The following is a 26,027-nucleotide window of genomic DNA, read 5'->3' on the forward strand; positions in this document are numbered from 1 at the left end:
CTGGAGGGGTTGCCACCTACGTAAGATCACATCTGTATATGCTGCCTCGAAGTACCTCCAAAGAAACTTCAAGACTTATACTCCAAAAGTAAAGGGATGATTTTATACTAAATTGGAAACAGCTATTTAAAGAAAGAAGGCCATGATGAGAATACCAATTTAATAATAACTGCTATCAGAGATGACCCAAAACTACAGAAACACTGGGAAGATGATATAAAGAGAAATGGTGAGCATGCGCACGAGCAGCCGAGCCAGAGATGAGGGGCAAGTCTGCAGAGCACAGGGCACCTCTGTAACACAGGTGAAAGGAGGGGGCTGCAATGGGGCGGGCACAGTGCAAGGAGAGCAAGTGGGGGCAAGGGGCACGCTGGCCTCCAGGGTGGACATCCAGGCACAGCAGCAGGCTGCTGCCTCACAGAGGCACATGGCACCACGGCCTCCGCCATCTGTTCACCACCCTCTGCTCCATGGTGAGAATCACACACCCACAAGAGTAAGGTCAAGGAGGAGACCGAGGGTCAAAACCTGGCATTCCCACTTTGCTCAGAAAATGAAAGGCAGGAGAAGCTGAACGAAAAAATAAAATAATAAAGGAGAAGATAAGGCAGAAGACATCGCATCTCAAATTTATAACTTAACTCAAGATGCCCATGTGATAAAGGGAGAAAACTGAACAGTGAAGAAACATACGAATTTAAAAATATTCAACGAAGTAGGGAAAAACATACTGAAATATTTCACTTATTGAAAAGTAATTTATTTAACATCCTTAACTATCTGTAACATGGCCAAGATCTCAAAAGAATGCAAAAGAAACAAAAACTAAAGTTCAAATCTGAGGCAAAGTGATGCCCTCTACCCATGCTCACTCTTCCCTTTCCTAACATGGGGGCTCCACAGAGCCACGAAGAACCAACCAAAGAGTAGGGAAACAGGCAGAAGGCAAACAACAGGGACACTCTCTAGAGAAACAAAGAAGTCACAACAGCTGTCATCGCGATTTTAAACCAACACACGGCAGTACTGTACAGACAGGAAATTTGAGGTAGCTATTATCTTTCTAAAAACTCTTGAAAAATAACACAAAATTAAAACTTAAAAAGGCACATGTTTGTGAGCTGAAAATCAGAAATGTGCACAATGCCCCACATCTCACTAGTGACAGACATGAGTACTAACATGTCTGCAGAGGCACACACCTGCAATCAATCCCAGGGACTCAGGAGGCTGAGGCAGGAGGATCACAAGTTTGAAGCTATCCTTGGCAATTTACCAAAACCTCTCAAAATTTAAGGAACAATGAAGAGAGAACATTCAAGAAAGAAACTAAAGAAGATCTTAAAAGATTGAAAGACCTCCCATGTTCTTGGACAGGCAGAATTCATATTGTCAGAGTGGCTATACCACCTGTAAAAGAGTAATCAGATTCAGTGGAATCCCCCCATTAAAATACCAAATGTTCTTCACAGAAATAGGAAAAAAAAAAAAAAAAAAACCTAAAACTCACTTGGAAGAATAGAAGACTCAGAACAGCCAAAGCAATACAGGCAAGAAGAATAATACTGAAGGCATCACAATACCTGATTTCAAAGTACACGACAGAGCTACAGTAACAAACACAGCAGGGTACTGGCACCAATACAGACAGGAAGATCAATGGAATAAAGAGACAGACACAACCCACAACCTTAAGCCATGTAAGCCTTGACAAAGGATCAAACACATATATTGAAGAAAAGATAGCCTTTTAAACAAATGTGCTGGAGAAATCAGATATCATATGTAGAAGCACAAAACCTCATTCCTACTTTTCATCCAGTACAGAAATCAAATCAAAGTGGGATCAAACACTGTAGTGGATTTAGATCAGAAACTTTGCAACTACCAGAAGAAAACATATGGCCAACAGTCCAATATACTGGCACTGGTACCAACTTCTTTACCAAGACCCCCAAAGATCAAGAAATGAAACCAAGAATCAATCAGTGGGACAGCATCAGATTAAAAAGCTTCTGCACAGCAAAGTAAATAAAAGCATGAAAGAAAACCTATAGAATGGGAAAAAATCTTTGCCAGCTACTCCTCCAACAGGGGACTGATTAACATTCAGAATATAAAAAGAACTCAAAAAACTTAACACCAAAAATAGCCAATAAAGAAATGGACAAAATAATTAAAAAGACATTTCTTAAAAGAAGAAATACAAATGTCTAACAAACAAAAAAGAACTGTTCAACATCTCTAGCAATCAGGGAAATGCAAATCAAATCTCACTCCAGTTAGAATGGCAATCATCAAGAATACAAATAATTATAAATGCCAGCAAGGACGTGTGGAAAAAGTCACTTATACATTACTGGTAGGACTACAAATTAATACAACCACTTTGGAAAGCAGTATGGAGATTCCTCAAAAAAAACAGGAATGGAACCACCATATGACCAAGCTATCCTGATTTTAGTTCTTCGGGATAAATACCTGGATACTCTAGTGACACAGTCACATCGATGTTTTTAGCAGTGCAATTAACAACAGCAAAAGGAACCAACCCAGGTGCCCATCAACAGATGATAAAGAAAATGTGGTATATATACACAAAGGAATTTTACTCAGTCTCAAAGAATGGAATTATGGCATTTGCTGGTAAGTAGATGAAACTGAAGAACATCATGCTGAGTGAAATAAGCCAGACTCAAAGTCAACAGTTGAATATTTTCTCTCATATGCGGAAGCTAGAGCAAAATAAGGGGGAAACAGGCAGTGAGGCAGATCCCAAGCAATAGAGGGAAGGTAAGTGGGGCAGAAGAAAACTGAGGAGGTCATGCTCTGTGCATGTCTGTGTGAATGTGCCACAGGGAATTCCACCTTTATGTGTCTCTGTAAAGCACCAAGTAAAAAAAACCCAAAACAACAATAAGTAGAAGGAGTAAGGAAGTAGAAGACCAGGAGAACAGAGAAAGGGGAGCAGGGGGACGGAGAGGAGAGAGAAGGCGATAGTACTAGGGCTGGGGCTGGGGCACAGGGTTCTACTATCCTCAACACCACATAAAAATAAATATGTACTATGTCCATCTACAACTTTAAAAAAAAAATAGTAGTAGTACTAGGGACTTAAGTAGAGCAAATTAAATTCCATGCATCTATGATGTCAAAATGAACCCCACTATGATGCACTAACAAAAATGTTAAAAAAAGATCAATGGTAAGCTGATATTTACCCTTGTGGTTATGACAGTCTATTAAAATAATTTATCCTCCTGTGAAAAACAGCTGGGAATGTAGTTCAGGGGTAGAGCACCCTTGAGTTCAACTCTTAGTATTCTCCTCCCCACACACAGGAAGAACAGAGAGTCCAGAGACTGGGTGACAAATAAATTTACCAGTTTAACATGCTAAAACATGAACAATCAACTTCTATTCCCCAGAGTATAAAGAATACAAAGAGTATAGAGAATCCTCACAATTGGATATGGAGGCACAGGCCTGTAATCCCTGCTGCCCAGGAGGCTGAAGCAGGGGGATCCCAAGTTCTAAGACAGCCTGGGCAACTTAGTGAGACCCTATCTCAAAATAAATAAAAAGGGCTGGGGATGCATCTCAGTGGTGAAGTGCCCCTGGGTTCAATCCCCGAACTCAGTGGAGGGGGGAAAAAAGGATCTTCAGCACTAACAATCATAAAACAAATGGAGAAAGTGCACGTATTATTTGGAGTGTTTGTCAACAGCACACAGCCCTTGTTGCCTGGGTGGAAGCAGTTTAGATGAAGAACACAAGTGATGAAGAGATGGTGGTGGAGAGCAATGACACTAAGGAGACAAACAGCACCACACTGTGAGTGACGACGACGAGCCTGTGCTGCTGGTGTGCGGCAGCAGGGAGGTGACCCGAGGTCCGAGGCTGCTGCTCTACATACACGCAATCTCAACTTGCTCGTGCTTTTCCTGCTGCGCCAGGCGAGCTGCGACTTCTTCGGGTGGCCGCTCCCTTACAGGGGATGAGGGTGCTTCCTCTTGCAGCAGAAGTAAATAAGAGGAGATCAAGTTTCAGACAGAATTACACACAAGAGCTAACAGGACATAACCACTTAGATCAGCCCGGGGCATTCTGTGGCTAAGAATTCCAAACCATGTCACCATCTTAGCAATTCCAAGATGAAAAAACAAGACTCCACCACTGACTTCTTTATTTTCAAAGATTTATTCAGACTTACAAACTTTGAAAATGTCCTAAGCAAGTCAGCAAACTTAAAAGCAATATAAATGTATGTTTACATAGTGTCTACGTGCTGCCTAGGCATTAAGTGGTTCAGATGAGCATACCATCTATGATAAAGAAATATAAATAATTAAACTACCTGAGGTTACAGGTGTGGGTTTTCCTCCACCAATTTCAGGGCGATCAGTTTTTACAGATTCCTCATGTTGAACCGCAGGGGCTGGGACGGAAAGTGTATCACCTGCTGCAGAAATAATTTGAGCTGCCTCTGTAGGTGCTATAAATATATATTATTCAAGGTATTATAGAAATCCACTACCATGGACTGGGGATATAGTTCAGTTGGTAAAGTGCTTGCCCTGCATGCCCACTGCCCTGTTCAATCCCCAGCACCACCAAAAAAAAAAAAAAAAAAAAAAATCTACTACCATTACTGCCCACTTCACATCTGGCTTCTTAAAAACACAAATGCATCTACATGTCTGTGTGTGAGTAACACACAAACAGGGCACGGTCCACTGCATGCATAACACACACAATTGAGAAAGGGTGGGAAAACACGGAAGACAGAAGTCTTGTCGGCATCCGTCTGCATTTTTACCCTCCTCAATCTGACACAAGACTTCTAGTAACAGTGTAAGCCCTGAAAACATAGTAAGTGTGCAGGAGATCTATGTACTGTGGAGAAGAGTAGCACATGAAAAGAAAGCCTGCAATGAAAAGGCACAGGAGAGCAATGAACCAAAGGATATTTTAAATTGCTCTGAAGAGTGTCAGAGATAAAAGAAGAGGTATGAGCAGGAACAAGATGACAGTTTTAAAAACAAAGAAGAAAATGTCACAATTGATAGTAGGTTTAGAAAGAAAAGAAATTAGTCCAAGAAAAAAAAAAATCACATCAGAAATGATATTTTTAAAAAGGAAGGCTAAGAAATCAAGGGCCTGCAAATTTATAAACAAAGAGAAAAATATCATTCTAGAAATGAAATGAGAAAAAGCAATAAAATAGGACACAAATTGTTTTTTAGAAACCTGAAGGCTCCACTTGAGAGACATTACCTGGTCCCCATGCTTCTGCTTTGGGCCCCTCATCTGCTCCAACAACAGCGAGCCCCTATTCCAAGTCAGGTGTCACTCCCCAGCTGGGCACCCTCCAGTGTCCCCACCCCACTTGGCATGTGAAGCAAACTGTGTGGGATGGCCCCAGGCTGCCACAAGGGCCTGCTGCTCTCCCTCCCACTCCACCCAGCTTCAGCAGCTCCTGGCACTAAGGAGCCTGCTCCTGGGATGTGTTTCCCCACCAGCCTCCCTTCTCTCCTTCTAACCTCTGTTCATGGACATCTCCAGGTCAGGTTTCCTCACCCACTCCATTTAAAATGGCAACACTCCCTCCCAGCATCCTGACACCCTATACATTCTGCCTGTTTCATTTCACATGATCTCCCTCCCTCACCCCACCAAGAGTATCAGCAGAGATTCTGAGCTGTTTTGTTCACTGCTATGTCCCTACTACCTAGAAGAATGTCTGACATGCAACTGATTCTCAGTGAATACTTGTGAATGGAGTTGGGTGATTAGTCATGGACAGGACTAACCAAACAGAAACAAGGAGTTGAGGAGTATACTGAACAGAGCTATCAGCCAGGTGCTGTAAATTAGGACAGGATTACTGGTAAACCCCAAAAGCAACCGGTACTGCAGGGATTATACAAAACACTTTCACTCCAGGCGCACTGGCACCTGCCTTTAATCCCAGTGGCTTGGGAGGCTGAAGCAGGAGGATTCCAAGTTCAAAGCCAGCCTCAGCAACTTAGCGAGGTCCTAAGCAACTTAGTAAGTCCTTGTTCAAAATAAATAATAAAAAGGGCTGGGACATGGCTCAATGGTTGACTGCCCCTAGGTTCAATACCCTATATCAAAAACAAAAACAAACACATCATTAAGAAAGAAGACAGGATTTAAACTTATGAAGAAGCAGGGGGAAAAAAGGTGGGAAAAAGAGAATAAATCTTAAAATGCAAATGGGGGAGAGAAAAACAGAGACGGTAGAGGGAAGAGGGAAAAGGAAAAATAAAATCACTGTTGACAAGACAATTAGTGCTTAATAACTATTCACAGTAACACCCAATTCTGTGCCCCACTCAACCCCTAAGATAAGCAATGGTTCAGGTGAGACTCCTCCTTTCCAGGATGTGAGCTGGGTCCCTGAACCCTTACAGGCAGGGCCCTCCCGCAACTCTGGGTCTAAATGCACTGAAATGACTCATGGCCTATGGTCTCAGAGGAATGGTTCTAACACGAGTACCTGTTGTCGAGGCTGGAGTGTCTCCCTTCTGCTTTTGGAGCTGTGACGCAGGCTGTTTGGATTCTTTCATTACCTCTGACACACTAGAGATTTTTAGTGGACCGGATTGAATCTTGGAAATGAAAACATTAAACATTTAAGATGTAATCCTGTTTTTAAAATTGGTAGCATAGAGTAATATTTAAAGTCAAATCTTTCAGGCTTTTAAAATAAAGTTATCAACATTTGCAACTTATGTTTTATTAACCAAACTGAGAGAAGTCATCATCCCTCGCCCACATTTCAGCAGCACCAAAGGCTTCTTTTCAGACAGCTGAGGGGTCCGCTTGGCCTCCCTTCCACATGCCACTATTTTCACAAGCACGACATCAAGGTATTTCCACTCCTTCCTGAATCACATCACGGTGTCTTCGGCACAAGGCTCAGAAGTAGATGACTGGTTAGAGGCATGGAGTCAAAATGAAAGCCAGCTGTTTCTTTGTTCTCCAGGATTCCTGTGACTACACACTAAGTTATATGACTGATTTGCAAGCAAGACCTGCTCTCCTCTTTCCCAGTTACCACCCACCTTCAGCGTAAGGCACTATTCATCAAGAGGACTGCAGGTGACTTGCTGGAGAACACTGTTGAGTGAGGAATGCTTACGCTGACCACCTATGCTGTTCCTACTTTTTCCCAGGACTTGGCAGTGGGTCTTGTGAATCCCTAAGATGACTGCTGAAAAGAAGGGGTTCTGAAATATACCACTAGAAATATGTCCATTTTCTCAACTAGAAATATAACCATTTTCTTTTTTATTAAAATGTTATTTTTCCCCAGCATTGCAAAGAAAAAAGTTATTTTTGAAATCAGGAAACACGCACTAACTGTAACAGGCAAACTAATGTCAACGAATGGTTGTTCCGTGCCTCGCCAGCTGGTCCTCTTCCCTCCCCCACGTCCCTGCCATAAGGTGAGCCACTTTGCCGTCACACACTCCTTCACCTCAGGCTCAGAAGCAACACATCCAACTGGTCATGGACTGGAACCTCCAAAACCAGTCTGGCTGACATCACTGTGAAGCCATCAGGACCTGGAGAGTCCTATGGCAATTCCTTCCCTCTCCAGAGATGGCTTCTCTCCATGGGCCTCTTTTCTGGCAGTTCTCTCTAGTGTTCCACCCTCTAAGCTGCAGTCACCCTGACCTCCCTAGACACAGCTCCACCTGCTCCACCCTGTAGACTCCCAGGTTTTGCTTGGGATTATCCTCCTATGCTACAGTCTGGAAAAACCCAGCAGGCACCAAGAGCAGGCAGTCCTAGGGATCACCTCCAATTCCCCTCTAGCACAACTATTCTATTGGTGGACAGAGTCTGAAAACATGTTTTACACAAAACACGAAAGTGCTTTATGCCGGGTGCAGTGGTCATGCCTGTGATCCCAGCAGCTCGGGAGGCTAAGGCAGGAGGATCAAGAGTTCAAAGCCAGCCTCAGCAATTTAGCAAGGCCCCAAGCAACTTAGCAAGACCCTGTCTCTAAATAAAACTTATTAAAGGGCTGTAGATGTACCCCCACCAAAAAAAAAAGCGTTTTACATGTTGTAATTAGTTTATTTGTATTTTGTCCAGTTTGATAGATTTTTCAAGCAGCAAAGTTAAATCAGGTCCCTTTGTTCCATCTTGATTAGATACAGAAGTTCCACGAAGTTCCACGGTAGGGTTTTTTTTTTTTTTTTTTTTTGTACCAGGGATTGAACTCAGGGACACAACCACTGACCCACATCCCCAGCCCTATTTTGTATTTTATTTAGAGACAGGGTCTCACTGAGTTGCTTAGTAACTAGTTTTTGCTGAGGCTGGCTTTGAACTCGCGATCCTCCTGCCTCAGCCTCCTATGCTGCTGGGATTACAGGCCTGTGCGACCATGCCCAGCTCCCACTGTAGCTTTTTAAAAATGGAAATGATAATCATTTTTTAATATAAATGTTAACTATATTTTATAATAATATTTTTTAAATGATGTGCTACTGAATGCAACCTGTGCCAGTTAAAATGTAAGAAAATTAAACATTTTGTCACCATTCAAAAATAGTTTGTGAGAACAAATGGCAAGATTGAAAACAAGTTGTGATATAATGCTAAATTTTGAAAAAACATTATGTTTAAATAAGTAAAAAAATGTTGATAAAACTTTATGTTTAGAAAAATAAAGAGTAGCAGAAACAACACAATATGCACTGCAGAGCAAAATCACAGGTAATCATATTTCTTGCAGATTTTCTGTATTTTCCAGCTTTTTGTTAGGTATTATTTTTATTATAAGAAAATAATGTTTTGAAAAAAAAAAGTCTCAAAGGGCACTGGGTTAAAGTTTCAGAAATTCAGCAACAGACTCTGGGCCAAAAGTATGCATTGCATAATCACAGATAGTAGTTAAAATTCTGAATTTAGGCAACTGTAGGTTTAAATGTTTTAATTTTTATGACTTTGTCAAATTTTAAATTTAGCTTTCTAAATGCATCAACAACTCTATGAAAACAATATTAAGCAAATGCCATATTTGCCAAGTAACAAAGCAAAATTATGTGTGTGTATAATATGTAATCTGATTTTTTTTCCACTCAACAATATATAACGAACATTCTCTTCCAAGTCAAGAAATGTTTGGTTGCGTACTATCCTCAAGTAAGGGTATCCCCAATTTAGTCAACTAGTTTACTTACAGACATTCAATTATTTCCTGTTTTGTTTTGGCTCTACAAACATCACAGCAATGAAAGTCCTTGTCCACATACCTGAAGAGCAGCCACTGCTGAGGGCTTGTTTGACTGACTGACTGACTGACTGACTACCTTGTGGTGCTGGGGATCCAACCCCAGGCCTCATGCACTGCTTCTCTACCACAGTCCAGCTGTTACTCTTCTCCCCACCCCCCTGCACTGGTATGGAACCCAGGGGTGCTCTACCACTGACCTACATTCCAACATTTTTATTTTTTATTTCTATTTTTTTAAATATTTTTTTTAGTTGTAGACGGATACAACATCTTTATTTATTTATTTCTAGGTGGTGTGGAGGATCAAACCCAGTACCTCACATGTGCAAGGCAGGTGCTACCCCTGAGCTACAGCCCCAGCCCTTTATTTTATATTTTGAGACAAGGTCTTTCTAAGTGGCTCAGGCTGACCTCAAACTTGCAATCCTATGGCCTCAGCCTCCTGAGCAGCTGATTAGAGATGGGTGCCACTGCGTCTGACTCCTCATTTCTAGTCCTAGGCCAAACCCTGTTTCATTCAAGCAGCACTATAACAAAATCAACATTTGGAAAAGTGTCCTCTGACCCTCCCTACCTCAACACTTTTCCAGAATGTTCTTGGCTCGTCATTACTTTGTCCATATGAACTTTAACAAAATTTCTTTCTTATTTATTTATTTTTGGTAGTACTGGGGACCAAACTAAAATCATCTCATCTACTTCCTTACCAATTAGGAAAATCCATTAGAATTCTTACTAGAGCTGTGATAGTGATTATATGTGTGTATATATAATAAAAGGACTTCTCTCAAATATATTCATATTTAAGAAAAATTTGAATGAAATAGATATGAGAAATGACATTTTTTAATATTAAGTTCCACCAAAGGGGCTGGGGCTGTAGCTCAGTGGTAGAGCATTTGCCTCACAGGTGTGAGGCCCTGGGTTCCAACCCCAGCACCACATAAAAATAAATAAATAAATAGTATTTATTTAAAAAAAAAGTTTCACCAAAGAACATAACATGTATTCATTTAGATAAGTCCTATTCCACATCACCCAAAGATTCTGTTTTAGTAAATAATCATGCTGTTACTAAAAGGGTTAACATAAAAATGCATATGAAATGCATAGTTTTTGAAAGCAACAAGTTGGTAACAATGCACAATAGTAGAATAAATGTTTTAAAAATAAAAACACTAATACCATGAAAATTCAGCTGAAGAGCAGATGCACATAGGCCCATGCAGTGAAGGACAGAGACAAAGAAGTGAAGCCCCTGGGTGGAAGACGCCCTCAGGAAAGGGCGCAAATTCAAGGGACTTCTGTTTGCTTCTCTGCTGTAACCAGGGCTCTTAGAACAGGGCCTGGAACTAACTGCCACTTTACTAACGCAGAGGTGTGGAAAATACAAGGCCTTTTTGTAAGGCCAACTAGAATAAAGCTGAGGGTTTACACGAGAACCATTCAGACCTAGACTGCCGGGGTACCACATGGCAGCCCACGCACAAGCAAAGACCATTGACCCAACAACAAAGGGCCCCATCGGCCAGGACTAGGCTGACCCGCAACCACTGCTGGCTGCGTGCTCCTTACTCAGAGTGCAACGACCTCTAAGGGCACTCTACCTTTCAGTCTGTGGTTAAAGAATAGAAAATGTGTGAACACTCCTAATAAGTGGCATCATGAATGTGATAATGCTGATTTTACAAGGCTCTCTGGCACTGACATGAGAACGGCCTAGATTGTTTCAGAAGGAGAATCTAGGGGTGGAGACTGGGAGGAAGATGGGAAAGACTGTGGAGAGAGCAACAGGTCTAGCTCAGAAGATAACTGGATATAAAGTGACAAAGGCCAGAATAGGGTGAAGACAGTGGTGACAAAAGAAAAGGAATATAAACAAGATAGGAGACTTAGGAGAACAAGGATAATGATGAAGAGAATTCTACACCAGCAACCTGACAGCCTGGGACTACCTTCAATTCAAAAAGCCAATCAGAGGACTGGGAGTGGAGTGCAGTGACACTCAAGGCCTGGAGCTAATCCTCAGGACCACCAAAAAAAAGCAAACCACGAGGAATGTGAATTTTGAGGTGGTGCAGTGTAGCCATCCCCAGCTATCCAAGTGGCAATACTCTGCGAGATACCTAAGCAGAATGGCAGGAGCCCACAGTCATCTAGAGAGAGGGCACTCATCTTCAAAGAAGGACACCTGAAGTCCTGCTGAGCAAACAGATCCCACTGCTCTCCACTGTTCAGTCTGACCCCAGAATTGTGTTCCCCCAGAACTGCTCCCAGTCATTTCTCTGGGGTGCTATAGCTTAAAATAGACCCAGGATTTTAGATCAAATCCACAGGATTCTGCTCTTTGCCCCTGTGCAACTGTCTCCCTCTGCCACAGAAATTTTAAAGTTCCAACGAAAGTATAAATGATGCAAAAGACTAGCAAGGAATACTTGAAAAAGTGGAGTTGGGGTGGGAGTAGAGAGGAAATTTGAGAATATCTGTTTTTCCAAATATTATCTGTGTTACAGGCTTTGTCAAGACCATGTGAGATTCTGGAGAAAAGAAGACCACACAATTCCTAAGGAAGAACTGATAAGCCATATCCAGCTTCACTGCATAAAAAAATGCCTAATACCAACGCCAAAAATCCATGCTCGTGTGTGTGTGTGTGTGTGTGTGTGTGTTTAAAGAAGAAACTGTGTTTCAGTGAAGAAATATTTAAGATGATTTTTTTAAAAAGTTAAGCCTCACCAGGTGTGATGGTGCCTACCTATAATCCTTAGCAGCTCTGGAGGCTAAGGCAGGAGGATAGAAAGTTCAAAGCCAGCCTCAGCAAGAGCGAGGTACTAAGCAACTCAATGAGACCCTGTCTCTAACTAAAATACAAAATAGGGCTGGGGATGTGGCTCAGTGGGTGAGTGCCCCTGAGTTTAATTTACCCCCTACCCCCCGCCAAAATGTTAAGCATGGTGGGGGGCGGGGTAGTGGAACTCTAAAGAACATGGAAAATATTCCTGTCAACCAACCAGCATATAGCTGAAAATTCTGTGACTCTGTTTTAGAGTCTGAAAAGAACCCCTGCTGCCCACACCAGGGGGTTCGGTGTCATGGCCAGTCTCCACTATATTTTTAGTGTTCCAAGTAAGAGCCTGAGAGCTGCTCGGATACGGGCTGCCCTCAACCACACTGTACCCAGTTACCTCTGCCATGCACACCTCCTCCAGTCACCCATGTAGAATGCATAGTGATCATCCTTGTGGCACACATTCAGAGTATCTGTGAAACTCCCAAAGGCTAGAATTCACTTGTGCAGATTATTACCAGCTCAGTTTGAAGAGAACTAGCATGCACCTGGCAAGCTGCACTGAATTAGACATGTGTACTATTTTCAAGATAAAAACAGCTTGCTTTATAAAACTATTCCATAGGATACAATGAAATAATGTTTAAAACTCTTACCGGCTTCTTTGGCAATGGAACGTTATAAGGTGCAGAACCAAGAACCATCTCAAAGAGTCTGTCTGAGTAAGGAATGGTTTTCTCTACACTTTCTCGGAAGTGGGAGTCCCACTTGGCATATAAGATGGTACCTCCAATACCACCACCAACAAACAGCAGACCCGCTCCAGCGATCCTGCCTGCAGTCAACCTGGGTGGAAGGAATGGAAGCACATACAAATATTATTTCCTGGCTCTCCTGCATCTACTTGCCTCAGGGAAGGAATCTCAAAGACCTCTGACTTCTGCTTCTCTACCCCGATTCACCATCACAGCCAAGCATCACCTTTACCTGATTTTTTTTTTTTTTTTTAATCCTGGGGATAGAACCTAAGGATGTTTTACCACTGAACTACATCCCCAATCCTTTTTATTTTTACTTTGAAACAGAGTTTCACTACGTAACTGAGACTAGTCTCAAACTTGATTATCCTGCCTCAGCCTCCCCAGTTGCTGGAATTACAGGCATGTGCCACCATACCCAGCTTCCTGATTTATTTATAACATGTTTGCAATAGAATAACATTTATTTATTGGTAACAAAAAACAATAATATCTAGGACAGAAGGAATGAAGCGATCTATCTTTAACACTTAAAACCCAAGATGTTCACATTATTTCCTCTGGCTCCCCTAAAAAGAACTATTAATAACGTTTAAAGCTCCTGTTCCTTAATTAAGCACTTGTATAAATACAATAAAGTAAACCCTTTACAAACATAAGATGAAAAAATATCAAACAGAATTAACAAACTTTTCCTATGTTATAACATGCTGCTTTCAGGATGGGAACCTACTGCTATAGCATGGAAGACCACCCTGGGAGGGCGGGGTGGGGTGGGGGGTCTGCCTCAATGCCTTCCAACTACCACTATCCAAAAGGAACAGCATTAGCAAAGTTTCATCTACAATAAATAATGCTCCAGAAGATATTCCAAAAATACTATAACCAAGTTTCAGTGTACGTACAGTAGTCTCCTTTATTCAGGGGAGACACATTTCAAAACCACCAGAAGATACCTGAAGTTTCAGACAGTAATGAATTTACATATGCTATTTTTTCTAAACATATATATCCATGATAAAGCTTAACTTATCAACTAGGCACAGTTAAGAGGGTAACAATAACTAAGAAAAAAATAGAAGAATTCTAACAATATACTATAAAGGAGGTTGTGTGAATATGGTCTCTTTCTCTCCGAGTATGATTCTACTGAGCTCAACCTTCTTGTAATCATGTGAGATGTTATCTCAGTTGACCACAGTTAACTGAAACCATGGGTAAGGGGAAAGACTGTGTTCCTTAATAAAAGGTTTTAAGTAGCGATTCCTATATTCAAAGAAAACACACATATACACCACTCAGTTGCATACAGTAAAAAGCTAGGTTTCAAGGAGGCACTGCATACCCAGAACTGCTAGAAGTTGAGTATCTTCGGCATGGTCGCAATGGACGGAGGACAAGCTTTCCACAGAGACAAGTCTAGAAGAGAAAACACCACAGTTTTAGCACAGTTAGAGGTGCTGGGAAGTTATCAGGGTTAGTAATACAAAAATAATACTTTCATTACTAATATCTTCACTGAACAAAATATTATTTTATTTTCAAAAATCAATTTTCTGCTAGGCACAGTGTGGTGCATGCCTATAATCCCAGCAACTTGGGATCCTGAGGTAGGAGGATCACAAATTCAAGTTCAGCCTCAGCAACTTAGCAAGATCCTGTCTCAAAATGAAAAATAAAAAGGTCTGGGGATGTAGCTCAGTAGTAGAGGGCCCCTGGGTTCAATTCCCCAGTACCACAAAAAAGGGGGGAAAAATCAATTTGCAATGAAACACATTTCCAGATTTTTTTAAAATATATTTTCAGATGTTGATGGAGCTTTTTTAAAAATTCATTTTTACTTATATGTGGTGCTAAGAATCGAACCCAGTGCCTCACACAAGGCGCGAGCGCTCTTCCACTGAGCCACAACCCTAGCCCTCCTGATTTGTTTTAATCAAAGTAAAACACAAACCCAAGTCAAAGTAAAACAGAAACCCAGAGATGGGGTTGTAGCTCAGTAGTGGAGTGCTTGCCTCACATGTGTGAGGCACTAGGTTTGATCCTCGGCTACACATAAAAATAAATAAATAAAATGAAGGTACTGTGCCCATCTATAACTAAAAATAAAGTATTAAAAAAAAACAACCCAAGTGTTTCTTAACGATCTGTGGATCCCTACAATCTGTGAATTCCTTACAATCAGCAAATGAATTAGCATCCAAATACTATTTGGGGAAGGTATTGATAAACTATTCACATATATCAATTTGAAATTTCAAACTAATTGCATTGATATATTTTTTTTAAAAAATGGGTTTTTTTGGGTGCCGGGGACTGAATCCAGGGGCTCACATAGGCTGAGCAAACACTCTACCACCAAGCTACACCCTCCACCCTAAAATATTTTTTTTTAATACCATGTGGAAAGATCAAATTGCAACAAGTCAGGAGGGAAATGCTTTCTCTAGGTTCCTTAATAAAATTGTGTCTAAGAGGTGGGCTTGAATGCATGCACCAGTCCCATCTACTTGGGGGTGGGGAGTGAGGCAAGAGAATTATATTCAATTAAAATCTGCTTGAGCCCAGCAGTTAGAGACCATCCTGAACAACAGAGAAAGGCCCCATCTGTTAAAATATTAAAAGAAGAAAAAAAAGAAATTATACCTAAGGAATACCAGAAAAACACAAATTTCCCTTTTGAAGTATTTTTAGTTATTAGAAAACAGATCACATGATCACAGAACACACATGAAATGACTGAATATAGTTGCAATTTACAACTGCCTAAACATAAACATCACAAACTTCTACTGTATTAATACATATTGAAACGAACAGATGATTTAAACATAAAGCATATATAATTGGTATTTAAAAGTATTTCTATTATTACCTAAAGTGTGGCATTCAAAACATTTCTGAACTGCTTTTAACAGAAAGGGGTGTTTTCCTTCTATTCTGCAAAGCAGGTAATAGGAAACTGAACAGCTCTATCATCTAAGTCAGTAACCCCACATGTGGCTTAGGAAGGAAACACCAGGAGACCACTGAAGCTGTTTGATGTAAGGCTGTATTTTTTAACCTTTGAGTACAAATAGGCACTGGGGTCAAAAGTTAAGGTGCTGTTGGCAGTGGCTAAGGGGCTACCTGGAATATCAAACAGCAAGCATCCTGATGGACACCAGACTCCAGGAAAGATGAGCTAAATTCAACGCTCAAGTCTGAGAACATCCTAACTTACGAGAACAGTTTGCAGCCTATTTTAAAATCCATCTTCCACATTCTTTTATCTTGACTGTCTACTTTCCCTTTTATTTGGCTGAAGTAGTTACTAGTATTAAATTAAAATATGAAATTTCAAATCAAAATTCAAAAGCTTTAAAGGTGACAAATCTCACTTATGCTTCTGTTCCAGTTCCCCTCGCCACAGGCAGCTGATGCTATGGCCTGATATCCAGAAATACTTCCTGCACATTACCCCTGTGCTCTCCCAGCTTCCCACTTACATAAACAATCATGACCTCACAGTCCTGCACGAAGGTTCATTTGAGAAAATTTATGTTAGGTACAGAACAGGCAAAGGCAATCCTTGGTAGAAAGAAACACAAGCAGTGGCTTATGGGTATGGAGATTGAGAGTAACTGGGAAGGGGCCTGAGGAAACTTTTATGAGTGATGCTAATGTTTTACTAACTAAAGGGTCCTACAGCTTTTGGGTTGAATCGTGTCCCCAAAAGATACATGTTCATACAAGTATTTGCATTTATCAAACTTCAGAAAGTGAACATTTAAGATTTCTGCATTCTACCGTTAATTCTACATCAAGAGAAATACAATGCTAAAAATACATTATGTGTGCGTATATACATGTGTGTATATATATATATGTATGTACACGTACACACACACACACACACACACACACACTCTTCTCTCTCTCTGTAATTTTTATTGGGTTACCATCAAGAATTTAAAATTAGCCAGGCACAGTGGTGCCTGCCTATAAATCCCAGCAGCTTGGGAGGCTGAGGTAGGAGGATGGCGCGTCCAAAGCCAAGCTCAGCAACTTAGTGGGGCCCTAAGCAACTCAGTGAGATCCTGTCTCGGAATAAAATATAAAAAGGATACATTCAGGGCTGGGGTTGTAGCTCAGTGGTAGAGCACGTGCGAGGCCCTGGGTTTGATTCTCAGAAACACATAAAAATAAATATATAAGATAAAGTTATTATATCCATCCACAACTGGGAAAAAAAAAAAAAAAAGATGCAGTTCAGTGGTTAAGTGCCCCTGGGTTCAATCCCCACACCAAAAACAACAACAACAAAATTTAAATTAAACTGGGTGGAATGTAACTATAGTCCCAGCTACTCAAGAGGCTGACTGGGAGGATCACTTGAGCCCAGAAGTTTTGAGTTCAGCCTGGGCAATGCAATCAGATCTCATTTTTAAAAAAAATTATGTAAGAATTTTAAACAATGTGATAGAGGTTGACAACAATTTTTACTAGTACAAATGTGTTGTATAAATTTGTAGTTGGCAAATATAATATGTACACAACATATAAAGTCAATAAATATAATAGTTATCTTTTTATTTAGGTCTATCTTACATCCCTGCTTTCTTTCAGAGATTGAAAAAAGAAACCCTAACATAGGAACTCATGAGCCAAAGAAACTAAGGTGCTCCTATTGGCTACTACCTATTTCTGGTACTTGTCACAGAAGGACAGATGCTCCTCCACTCACAACACAGCTCCTTCCTCACCACTGTAGAAGCCCCTGCTCTGGTCATAGGTCCACCAAGGCCCAGTCCTCTAGTTCCACATTCAGGTCCCTCTACCCTCCGCCCACTCCTCCAAGATAGGTGTTCTAGTGGATTCACTGATGTGAATCAACCTTCTGCTAGAGTAGACATTACTATTCAACCTCCTCCTTCCCCCAGGGTCAGAAGTACTTTTCAAGGCAAAGTCATCAATCGGAACCAACATCCTGAATATTCAGGGGATATTCCCTCATGCCACATTCTCCCTCGGCTTGCACTCCGCATCTTAAAGTACTTTATATAAGAGGGCTGGGATGGGGCTCAGTGGCAAAGCACTTGCCTAGTAGGTGCAAGGCCCTGGGTTCAATCCCCAGCCCCCCCCCCCCACTCACACAAAAGTATTGTATGTGACAATTTACACAAACTGCATAACACAAAAAAAAAGTGCTTTTCAGTAATAATCCTAAGCTCTGGACACCGACCTTAACGGGGCTTCTACCAGGACCACTCAGAGAGGACAGAAACTCTTCAGAACATTTGCCTACAGAAGTAACTGAGACAGGGATTTTTTTCCTCTCTCTATGAAATAAAAAGAATTGTTGGGCAATTCCAGATGCTAGCCAGAAAGAGAAAAGGACCAGGTCCTAGAACTAGTGTCTCTAACTACGTACAGCAAGGTTAGGTAGCCATTGGAAAAGTGTCCAGACATGGGATTTTTACATTGGTAATTTAGAATATACAATCCACTGTTCTTTATTTGAACAAGTTTAACAGGGCAATGACCACCCCCCCCCCAAAAAAAAAAAAAAGCTGGACTCAATAAGCTATTTACCAGACCACCCCTTCCCTATGCTGCTGCTGTTCCATCCACAGGTCACTTCATTTCAAGTCACATTTTCTGAGATCCCTTTAACAATAACATCGTCTTTCTACTTCAAGTTGCTCAGTCAAAATAATCTGTTTCTCCAAAGGGGAATGGCCTCTCTTTGAGATCTTGCCTCTTGTCAGTCTGCCCTGAAGCCTCTGCTGGCCCTGCATGGCAGTCACCATGGCTGGGGTCAGCAGCACCAGGAGGCCTAGCACTGCCTTTGAGCTCTTCCATGTCCCATGATGGTGGCCCCCAGTGCCCAGTTCAGGCTGGTGTCCACCTAAATTCTTCTACAACCTTGACTTCCTATTCTGTCCCACTGATCTACCTATTCATAACTAAAAGCAAACTTTTAACAAGTAAATCTTAGAATTAAGTTTATAATCTGGTAAGGTTAGTCCTCTCACACTATTTTTTTGGAATATTTGTGGATACTGTTGCTTTTTTAAAGGTTACCTTAAATTTTAACTTTTTTCATAAAACATTGATAAGAAATTTATTTTATGTACCACCATGAAAGAAAAAATGATTTCTATTAAATGACACACCATAAATTATAAAATGAACCCTGATTTAAAAAAAAATAAAATGTGAAAAAATTATCTTTTCTGGCCAAAAGAAACCCAAAATGGTGACAAAAGGAGTTTCACTTCTATTTGAAAAAAATAAAAAAGAATAGAAATCACTTTATCATAATATTTTTTTTTCCCTTGATACTGAGGACTGAGCCCAGGGGCACTTTACCACTGAGCTATATTTCCCAGCCCTTTTTAATTTTTATTTTGACTCAGGGACTTACTAAGTTGCTAAAGCTGGCCTTAAATTTACACTACTCCTGCCTCAGCCTCCTGAGTTGCTGGGATTACAAGCATGCACAACTGCGCCCAGCCTTTACCTACTTTTTATTTCGGTTGTCTTTCTAAGGTTAAGTTATAGGAGTTCTTTGACTATTCTGAACACTAGACTCTAATTGAAAATATTTTTTTCTCATTCTTTTTACTCTTGAGTGTCCCTTGGTGCACAAAATTTGAAATTTTGATGAAACAAAATTTATCTTCTATTTTCTTTTATTGCTTGTGCTTTTGGTGTCATATCTAAGAAGTCCTTGCCAAATACAAGGTTGGCTTCCAGAGTACTCTCTTAAGTACTGTTACAGTATCTCTTTATTTGTAAATATTGGCTACTTTTTAGTTCCTGAATTCCTTTTTATTAATAATGATCTAGGATGTAAAAAGAAGAATACTGTTTCAAAGAAATATGCCTGAACATATAACTTTGTAATAAGAGTTATAAAGTTATCACTGCTGTTCCTAACCTGCAGAAACATGATTTTAACAAAAAACAAACCAAAAAGGAAGAGAAAACATCCAATCCTCTAGTAATGTTCTTGCAGGATCCTCTATTCCCTTAGTTCTACCAAATTGAAGTGAACATATGTAAGAAACCACAACCTTGTACATCAACATCACAACCTCGATGTGAAACCACAACCTTGAACATATGCAACATCACAACCTCGATGTGAAACCTGTAACAACAGACTTCAGAGGAACCCTACCTGCAGGTTCCAGGTTTCCTCCACTGACTCTGCTGGTTGCCATAATTGACTGTTTGGTGTGTCTTGTCATAAGGATTCCTTCCACCAAAACCAAAGGCATCCAGAAGTTAATGGCCCCTTGCACACTTGGTATACAGATTAACACATAATGTAACTTTTACTATGGTTAACTTAAAACATTTTATAAGAATCAGGCATTAGACTGGGGATGCGGCTCAAGCGGTAGCGCGCTTGCCTGGCATGCGAGGGGTGCTGGGTTCGATCCTCAGCACCACACAAAAAATAAAGATGTTGTGTCCACCGAAAACTAAAAAATAAAAATATTTAAAAAAAAAAGAATCATGCATTAAGGCTAAAAAGTACATCCATTAAAAATTCACTGAGATTGAAACTGAAGCAACATTATCTCTTAATATAAACATACTCTATGTCTAAGAGGAAACTACTCTTCAGTTATGGCAATGGCAGACTAAACAGCACTGCAGAAGAGCGAATGTGCATCCTAGACTAAGGGAGATGCACTGTGGTTTACTTACGTGGGTAAACTAACCTGAAACAGAAATATACTTTGGTTAATTCTGAAATGTATCATTTTACAAAACAATCCTAAAAAGCAAAACTAAATTGTGATTTATTAGTTAATTTTAAATTGTTTAGATGGTTTTGAAAAAACAAAAATAAATGTGACACTTCTTTGGTCACTGTGCATAACATGAATATTTTATATAATCTCACTCAGGTGTACTAAATTATATAAGTTGTATTTCAAAATGGTTTGAAAGCCATTAGTCTAGGAATATGAAAATGAGGAGTGGTTTAAAGGATTCCAGTATCAGTATGGGCAAACAGGCTGCACCATCTGCAAAACCTTTTCTAGCACATGTGGTCGGCAGCCTACTTCTACTACAGGCAATTTTAATCCTAGACTTGGGAACCTGGTCTCAGTTAAACAGGCGGGCTTAGTTGACCCTGAAGGACAACAGCGTTTCTCCCTCTTCTTTTAGGTACGCGCAGAAGAGACCAGTGCATGTGAAGGAAGCAATACTGCAACTGAGAGTAAAAAGAAAGCGCTAGAACTGAGAAGTAAACTCAGGAAGGATCAAGGTTCTAAAGCTCATTTCTGGAAAAGAAAGAGAACAACTTTGATATAAGGAGAGTAACTAAGAACAGAGTAGGGTCGAAGAGCATGAGAAGAAGATTAACATTAAACAGGGATGAGAGGTGGGAGGGAAAGGGAGAGAGAAGGGAAAATGCATGGAAATGGAAGGAGACCCTCAGAGTTATACAAAAGTACATACAAGAGGAAGTGAGGGGAAGGGGAAAAATAATATAAGGGGGACAAACGAATGTCAGTAGAGGGGGCAGAGAGAGAAGAGGGGAGGGGAGGGGAGGGGAGGGGAGGGGGGATAGTAGAGGATAGGAAAGGCAGCAGAATACAACAGACACTAGTATGGCAATATGTAAATCAATGGATGTGTAACTGATGTGATTCTGCAATCTGTATATGGGGTAAAAATGGGAGCTCATAACCCACTTGAATCAAATTGTGAAATATGATATATCAAGAACTATGTAATGTTTTGAACAGCCAACAATAAAAAATTTAAAAAAATAAAAATAAACTTAGGAAAGAGAAAAAAAATAATAATAATAAAAAAAAAAAAGAAAAGAAAGAGAACAAATAATTTTTCCTGAATACTCCCGTGTAAGGAATTTAAGAGTGAGTCCATACTTGAAGAATAAGGTCGATACCATCTGTGATGGTTAGTTTTGGGTCAAGTTAGCAGGTGTTTTTAGAAAAGATTTAACATTGAAATTGGTGACCTGCGGACTAAAACTGTACTACTGGCTCTCCTGAGACTAGCCCATAAGCCACACTGCAGGTGTTGGACCTGCCAACCTCCATGACCACATGAACCCACCTTATCATACATAAATAAATACACATTCACATAGCCTGTTGGTTCTGTTTCTCTGGAGAGCTTAATACACCATCAGAGGTTCCAAAACCACTGGGAGATTTTAAAGGAGGTCACATTTACTTATGGAGATTAAGAAAAATTCATGAAACACATTTACTCAAACGTCAAAAATATTTATTTATTAAGAATCTAGTAGGAGCCAGAGACTATTGTAAGTACTGGAAAAAATGGCAGCGAACCATATGGACACGGTCCCTTTGTGGAACTTGCATGTTACATGTAGCAATCACACAAATACACATTATGATGTCAGGTAGTGCTAAGAGCTACAAAGTAAAACAAAGTAGGGTGAGGGTAAAAACAGTGGTGCAAGGAAAAAGAGCGGTCATCAGTCTATTTTCTTTGTTAATTTTTAATTTTTATTTTATTTTTTTGCAGTACTAGAGATTGAACCCAGGGACACTCTACCACTGATACAGCCCAAGCCCTTTTTTATTTTAAGACAAAGTCTTGCTAAGATGTCCAAGCTGGCTCCTCCTCCTCAGTCTCCTGAGAGGCCGGGATTTTAGGACCATGCCACCACGCTCAGCACTTAAGTTTACCTTATAAGGAAGACTTCTCTGAAGAGAAGCTTATATTTGAGAAAATACCTGCACAATGGGAGTGAGCTGCACAAAGATGCATGGTAAGTTTGGGGGCAGAGAAACACCCATGAAGAGAGGCATGTGCTGGAGACACCACAGAGTGAGGCAGAGTATAAAAAATGGGATATGAAAAAAAGCCAGGCCATGAAGGGCCTGGCAGGAGAAGTAGAGACTAGATTTCATTCCAAGTGTGATGGGATGTCACTGAAGAGCATGACAGGAATTTTTCTGTTGTTCATTTGTGGAAGTGGGGATTGAATCCAGGGTGCTATCAACTGAGGTAAATCGCCTGTCCTTTTTTTTTTTCTTCAAATTTTTATTTGGAGACAGGGTCTCATTAAGTTGTCCAGACTAGCTTAGAACTTGCAACATTCCTACCTCAGTCTCCTCAGTAGCTGGAATTACAGGCCCTCTGCCAGCACACCTGGCTATGGCATGTTTGCTAAAGCTCTTACAACCACTATATTAAGGACTGACTCTAGTTGGCATGGTGGCACAGGCCTATTATCCCAGACTCAGGAGGCTAAGGCAGGAGGATGACACGTTCAAGGCCACCCTGGGCAACTAAGCAAGACCCTGTCTGTAAATAAAAACAGAAGAGAACAGGGGGAGGTAGCTCAGTGGTAAAGCACTCCACATTAAAAAGAATTATCATGGGCTGGGGTTGTGGCTCAGTGGTAAAGCACTTGCCTAGAATGTGTGAGGCCCTGGGTTCAATCCTCAGCACTACATAAAAAATTAATGAATATAATAAAGCTATTAAAAAAAAGTTGCCTCATTTAAAAAAGAAGAACTGATCTAGAAGGGATCAGTAAAAGTAAAATCAGAAAGACATTTAAGATGGGGTTTGATGAAGTGGAATAGTATGTATAAACTGATAAACTTCAATGAAAATTCAAAAAGTTGAATACAAAGCTACAAAGAAGAGTCTGAAGAGTCATCTGCTTAGGGATTAAAGTTCTGAGAGTTAATGTCATCCCTAATAAGAGTATATAACTAGGGCTGGGGATGTGGCTCAAGCGGTAGCGCGCTCGCCTGGCATGTGTGCAGCCCGGGTTCGATCCTCAGCACCATATACAAACAAAGATGTTGTGTCCGCCAAGTACTAAAGAATGAATATTAAAAAATTCTCTCTCTCTCCCCCTCTCTCTTAAAAAAAAAAAAAAAGAGTATATAACTAGAGAAGAAAGAGTGTATTTAAAGGTTCAAAAACGAAGCTGAGGATGTGGATCAATGGTAGAGCACTTACATGTATGAGGAGCCACTGGATTTGATTTTCAACACCACATATAAATAAATAGATAAAATAAAGGACCACTCACAACTTAAAAAAAATATTTAAAAAATAAAAGTTCAAACAAGAAGTTGACTCAGTTAAAAAAAAAAAAAAAAAAAAAAAAGAAGAAGATACAAAGGGTAAGATGGAACCCAAGAGAGTACTTGAGAGAAGCCAAAGGTGCAGAGTTACACAAAGCTATACTATCAAATCTATAAAACGATTGAGGAGCTGGAAAGAATAAACCAAAGAATTTTATAAGATAGCGATTTCAAGACGGTTAGAAATCTTTGTTGAGACCTAGGAAGTATGTATATTTTACTGTGACTTTTTTTAAAAAGTTGACTTTGAATTGACTGGCAAGGAAAGTTATTGAGGTGGGCCCAGCCTAATCATATAAGCCTTTTAAACGAGGTCTAAAGAGCAAAGGCAGGGAAATAGGAGACTTTGAAGTCTGAGAGACAAGCTCCTGGTAGCCTGCAAAAAAGCAAATATGCATATTACTGAATGGCCTATGGAGGCCTTATGGCAAGAAATTGATGGCAGCCTCTATAAGCCGAGGGCAGTGTCTGACAAGAGTTAACAAGAAAATGGTGTTGTTTTCTTCTTTACTTCCATAACTGCAAGGGACTTAATTTTGCCAACAACCTGCATAAGCTTGGAAAATAATCTCCAAATAAGAACCACAGCATGGCCATAATTCTGATTGCAGCCTGTGTAATTCTGAAAATTCAAATCATTCACAAAAGACTTCCAGGCTAAAAACTGTCAGGCAACCAATGGGTGTTGTTTTAAGGAGCTAAATTTGTGGTACTTGTAGCAATAGAAAATTAATAAGGCCCCACTTCCCTGTGGAAGAGGCTGCTTCTTTTATTTTACCCCAGCAATGAATAGGGAGAGAAGCTAACTAGAAGAGAAAAACAAGGCTTGAATTTTATGATTTCTAACTCACTAAGGCTAGGGATTTTATTTGATTAGTACAGGAGTCACAATATCCATTTCTTCAATACAACATTCTGCCAAAATAATAACGATGTTCTGCAAACCGTGAGCAATGGAAATAGGTCTCTTACTTTCAATTTTTTTTTTTTTAAGAGAGAGTGAGAGAGATAGAGGTAGAGAGAGAGAGAATTTTTTTTTTTAATATTTATTTTTTAGTTCTTGGCGGACACAACATCTTTGTTTGTATGTGGTGCTGAGGATCGAACCCGGGCCGCACGCATGCCAGACGAGCGCGCTACCGCTTGAGCCACATCCCCAGCCCCTTACTTTCAATTTTAAGAAGTTACTTTGATAAGTTATGAAAAACTAAAAAGAAAAGAAAGAACAAAACTGAGTGCCAGCCACAGTCGTCCCAGCGCCTGGAGACGCAGAACCCCAGGCTCATCTCAAAATGAGCACAAGGTCATGACTCTGTCCTTCCTCAATCGAGTACCAGGGGTTTCAGCTCCATCCACGACAAGGGGCTCTGCAGAGTAAGAGCAGCCCCAGGTGTTCCTAGCCATCCCGAGTCCCTCCGGCCGGTTACAGCCGGGACCCTCGAGCCGCGGGCTCCGGGGAGCGCAGACCCCTCTGCGTTAGTGATGCGGCCGGCCGCCGCGCGGCCAGCCGGGAGCTGTAGTCCTCCACCTGACCTTCACATCTGGACCCGCCGCGCTGAACCGGCGCCGGGCCTGGGGGCTGGCCCTCGCCGTCCCCGTCCCCGCCCCGCAGCGGCGACAGTCCCGGCGTCCTGTGGTCCCGCGCACGCCCCTGCCCGACCCGGCGGCGCCCGGCCCGCTCTCCGCTGCCGCCCGGAATCACTTCCTACGCGCGTTCGGGGAGCCCGCGCTCACCTGGGCGGCGGCGCTCACGCCAGACAGCTGACAGGCCCGCAGCATCCCGACTTAGCGGACGGCGAGGCCGGTGTACGCGGGAGCGGCAGCGGCGGCGCGAGAGAAGCAGTGCGTGCGTGCGTGCGTGCGTGCCCGCGACCGCTCTGCCGCCGCTCTGGGCCGCCCGCCCACTGCGCAGGCGCGGCCCCGCCCCTCGCCCTGCGGCGGAAGGGCAGGTTCTCCTTCCGGGCAGCGCTGGGCGCAGTCCCGTAGCCCGAGCCGGGGTTCCTAGGTGAGCAAACCTGGACCCCGAGCTGCGCGGTGCGGCAGGTGCGTGTGCCTCTCGGGAAGGCTAAAGCGAGAAGCCGCCCGCCGTCTCC

The 26,027-nt window shown here is 41.3% G+C and overlaps 1 protein-coding gene across 9 annotated transcripts in view; it reads right to left on the minus strand.

Annotated features, from left to right (window-relative positions):
* The window catches only part of Immt (inner membrane mitochondrial protein), a 41,871-nt gene extending 16,049 nt beyond the window's left edge, over positions 1-25,822 (minus strand). For 2 of the 9 annotated variants that reach the window (XM_046455977.2, XM_046455976.2), the window contains exons 1-6: positions 25,669-25,820; positions 14,169-14,242; positions 12,722-12,911; positions 6,524-6,635; positions 4,358-4,459; positions 3,917-4,012 (exon numbers count right to left, since the gene is read on the minus strand). In XM_046455977.2, the coding sequence (XP_046311933.1) occupies positions 3,917-4,012; positions 4,358-4,459; positions 6,524-6,635; positions 12,722-12,911; positions 14,169-14,242; positions 25,669-25,713 (619 nt within the window). In that variant the 5' untranslated portion in view covers positions 25,714-25,820. Of the gene's footprint in view, positions 1-3,908; positions 4,013-4,357; positions 4,496-6,523; positions 6,636-12,721; positions 12,912-14,168; positions 14,243-25,668 lie in introns of those variants that run through there. The other 7 variants (XM_058583026.1, XM_046455975.2, XM_046455973.2 and 4 more) reach the window with 5 other exon arrangements.
* Between the last annotated feature and the right edge of the window lie 205 nt (positions 25,823-26,027).

Source organism: Marmota monax, unplaced genomic scaffold (assembly GCF_021218885.2).
Source record: "Marmota monax isolate L192 unplaced genomic scaffold, Marmota_monax_Labrador192_F-V1.1 WCK01_AAM20220418_F8-fsc00238, whole genome shotgun sequence".
Taxonomy (NCBI): Eukaryota; Metazoa; Chordata; class Mammalia; order Rodentia; family Sciuridae; genus Marmota; species Marmota monax.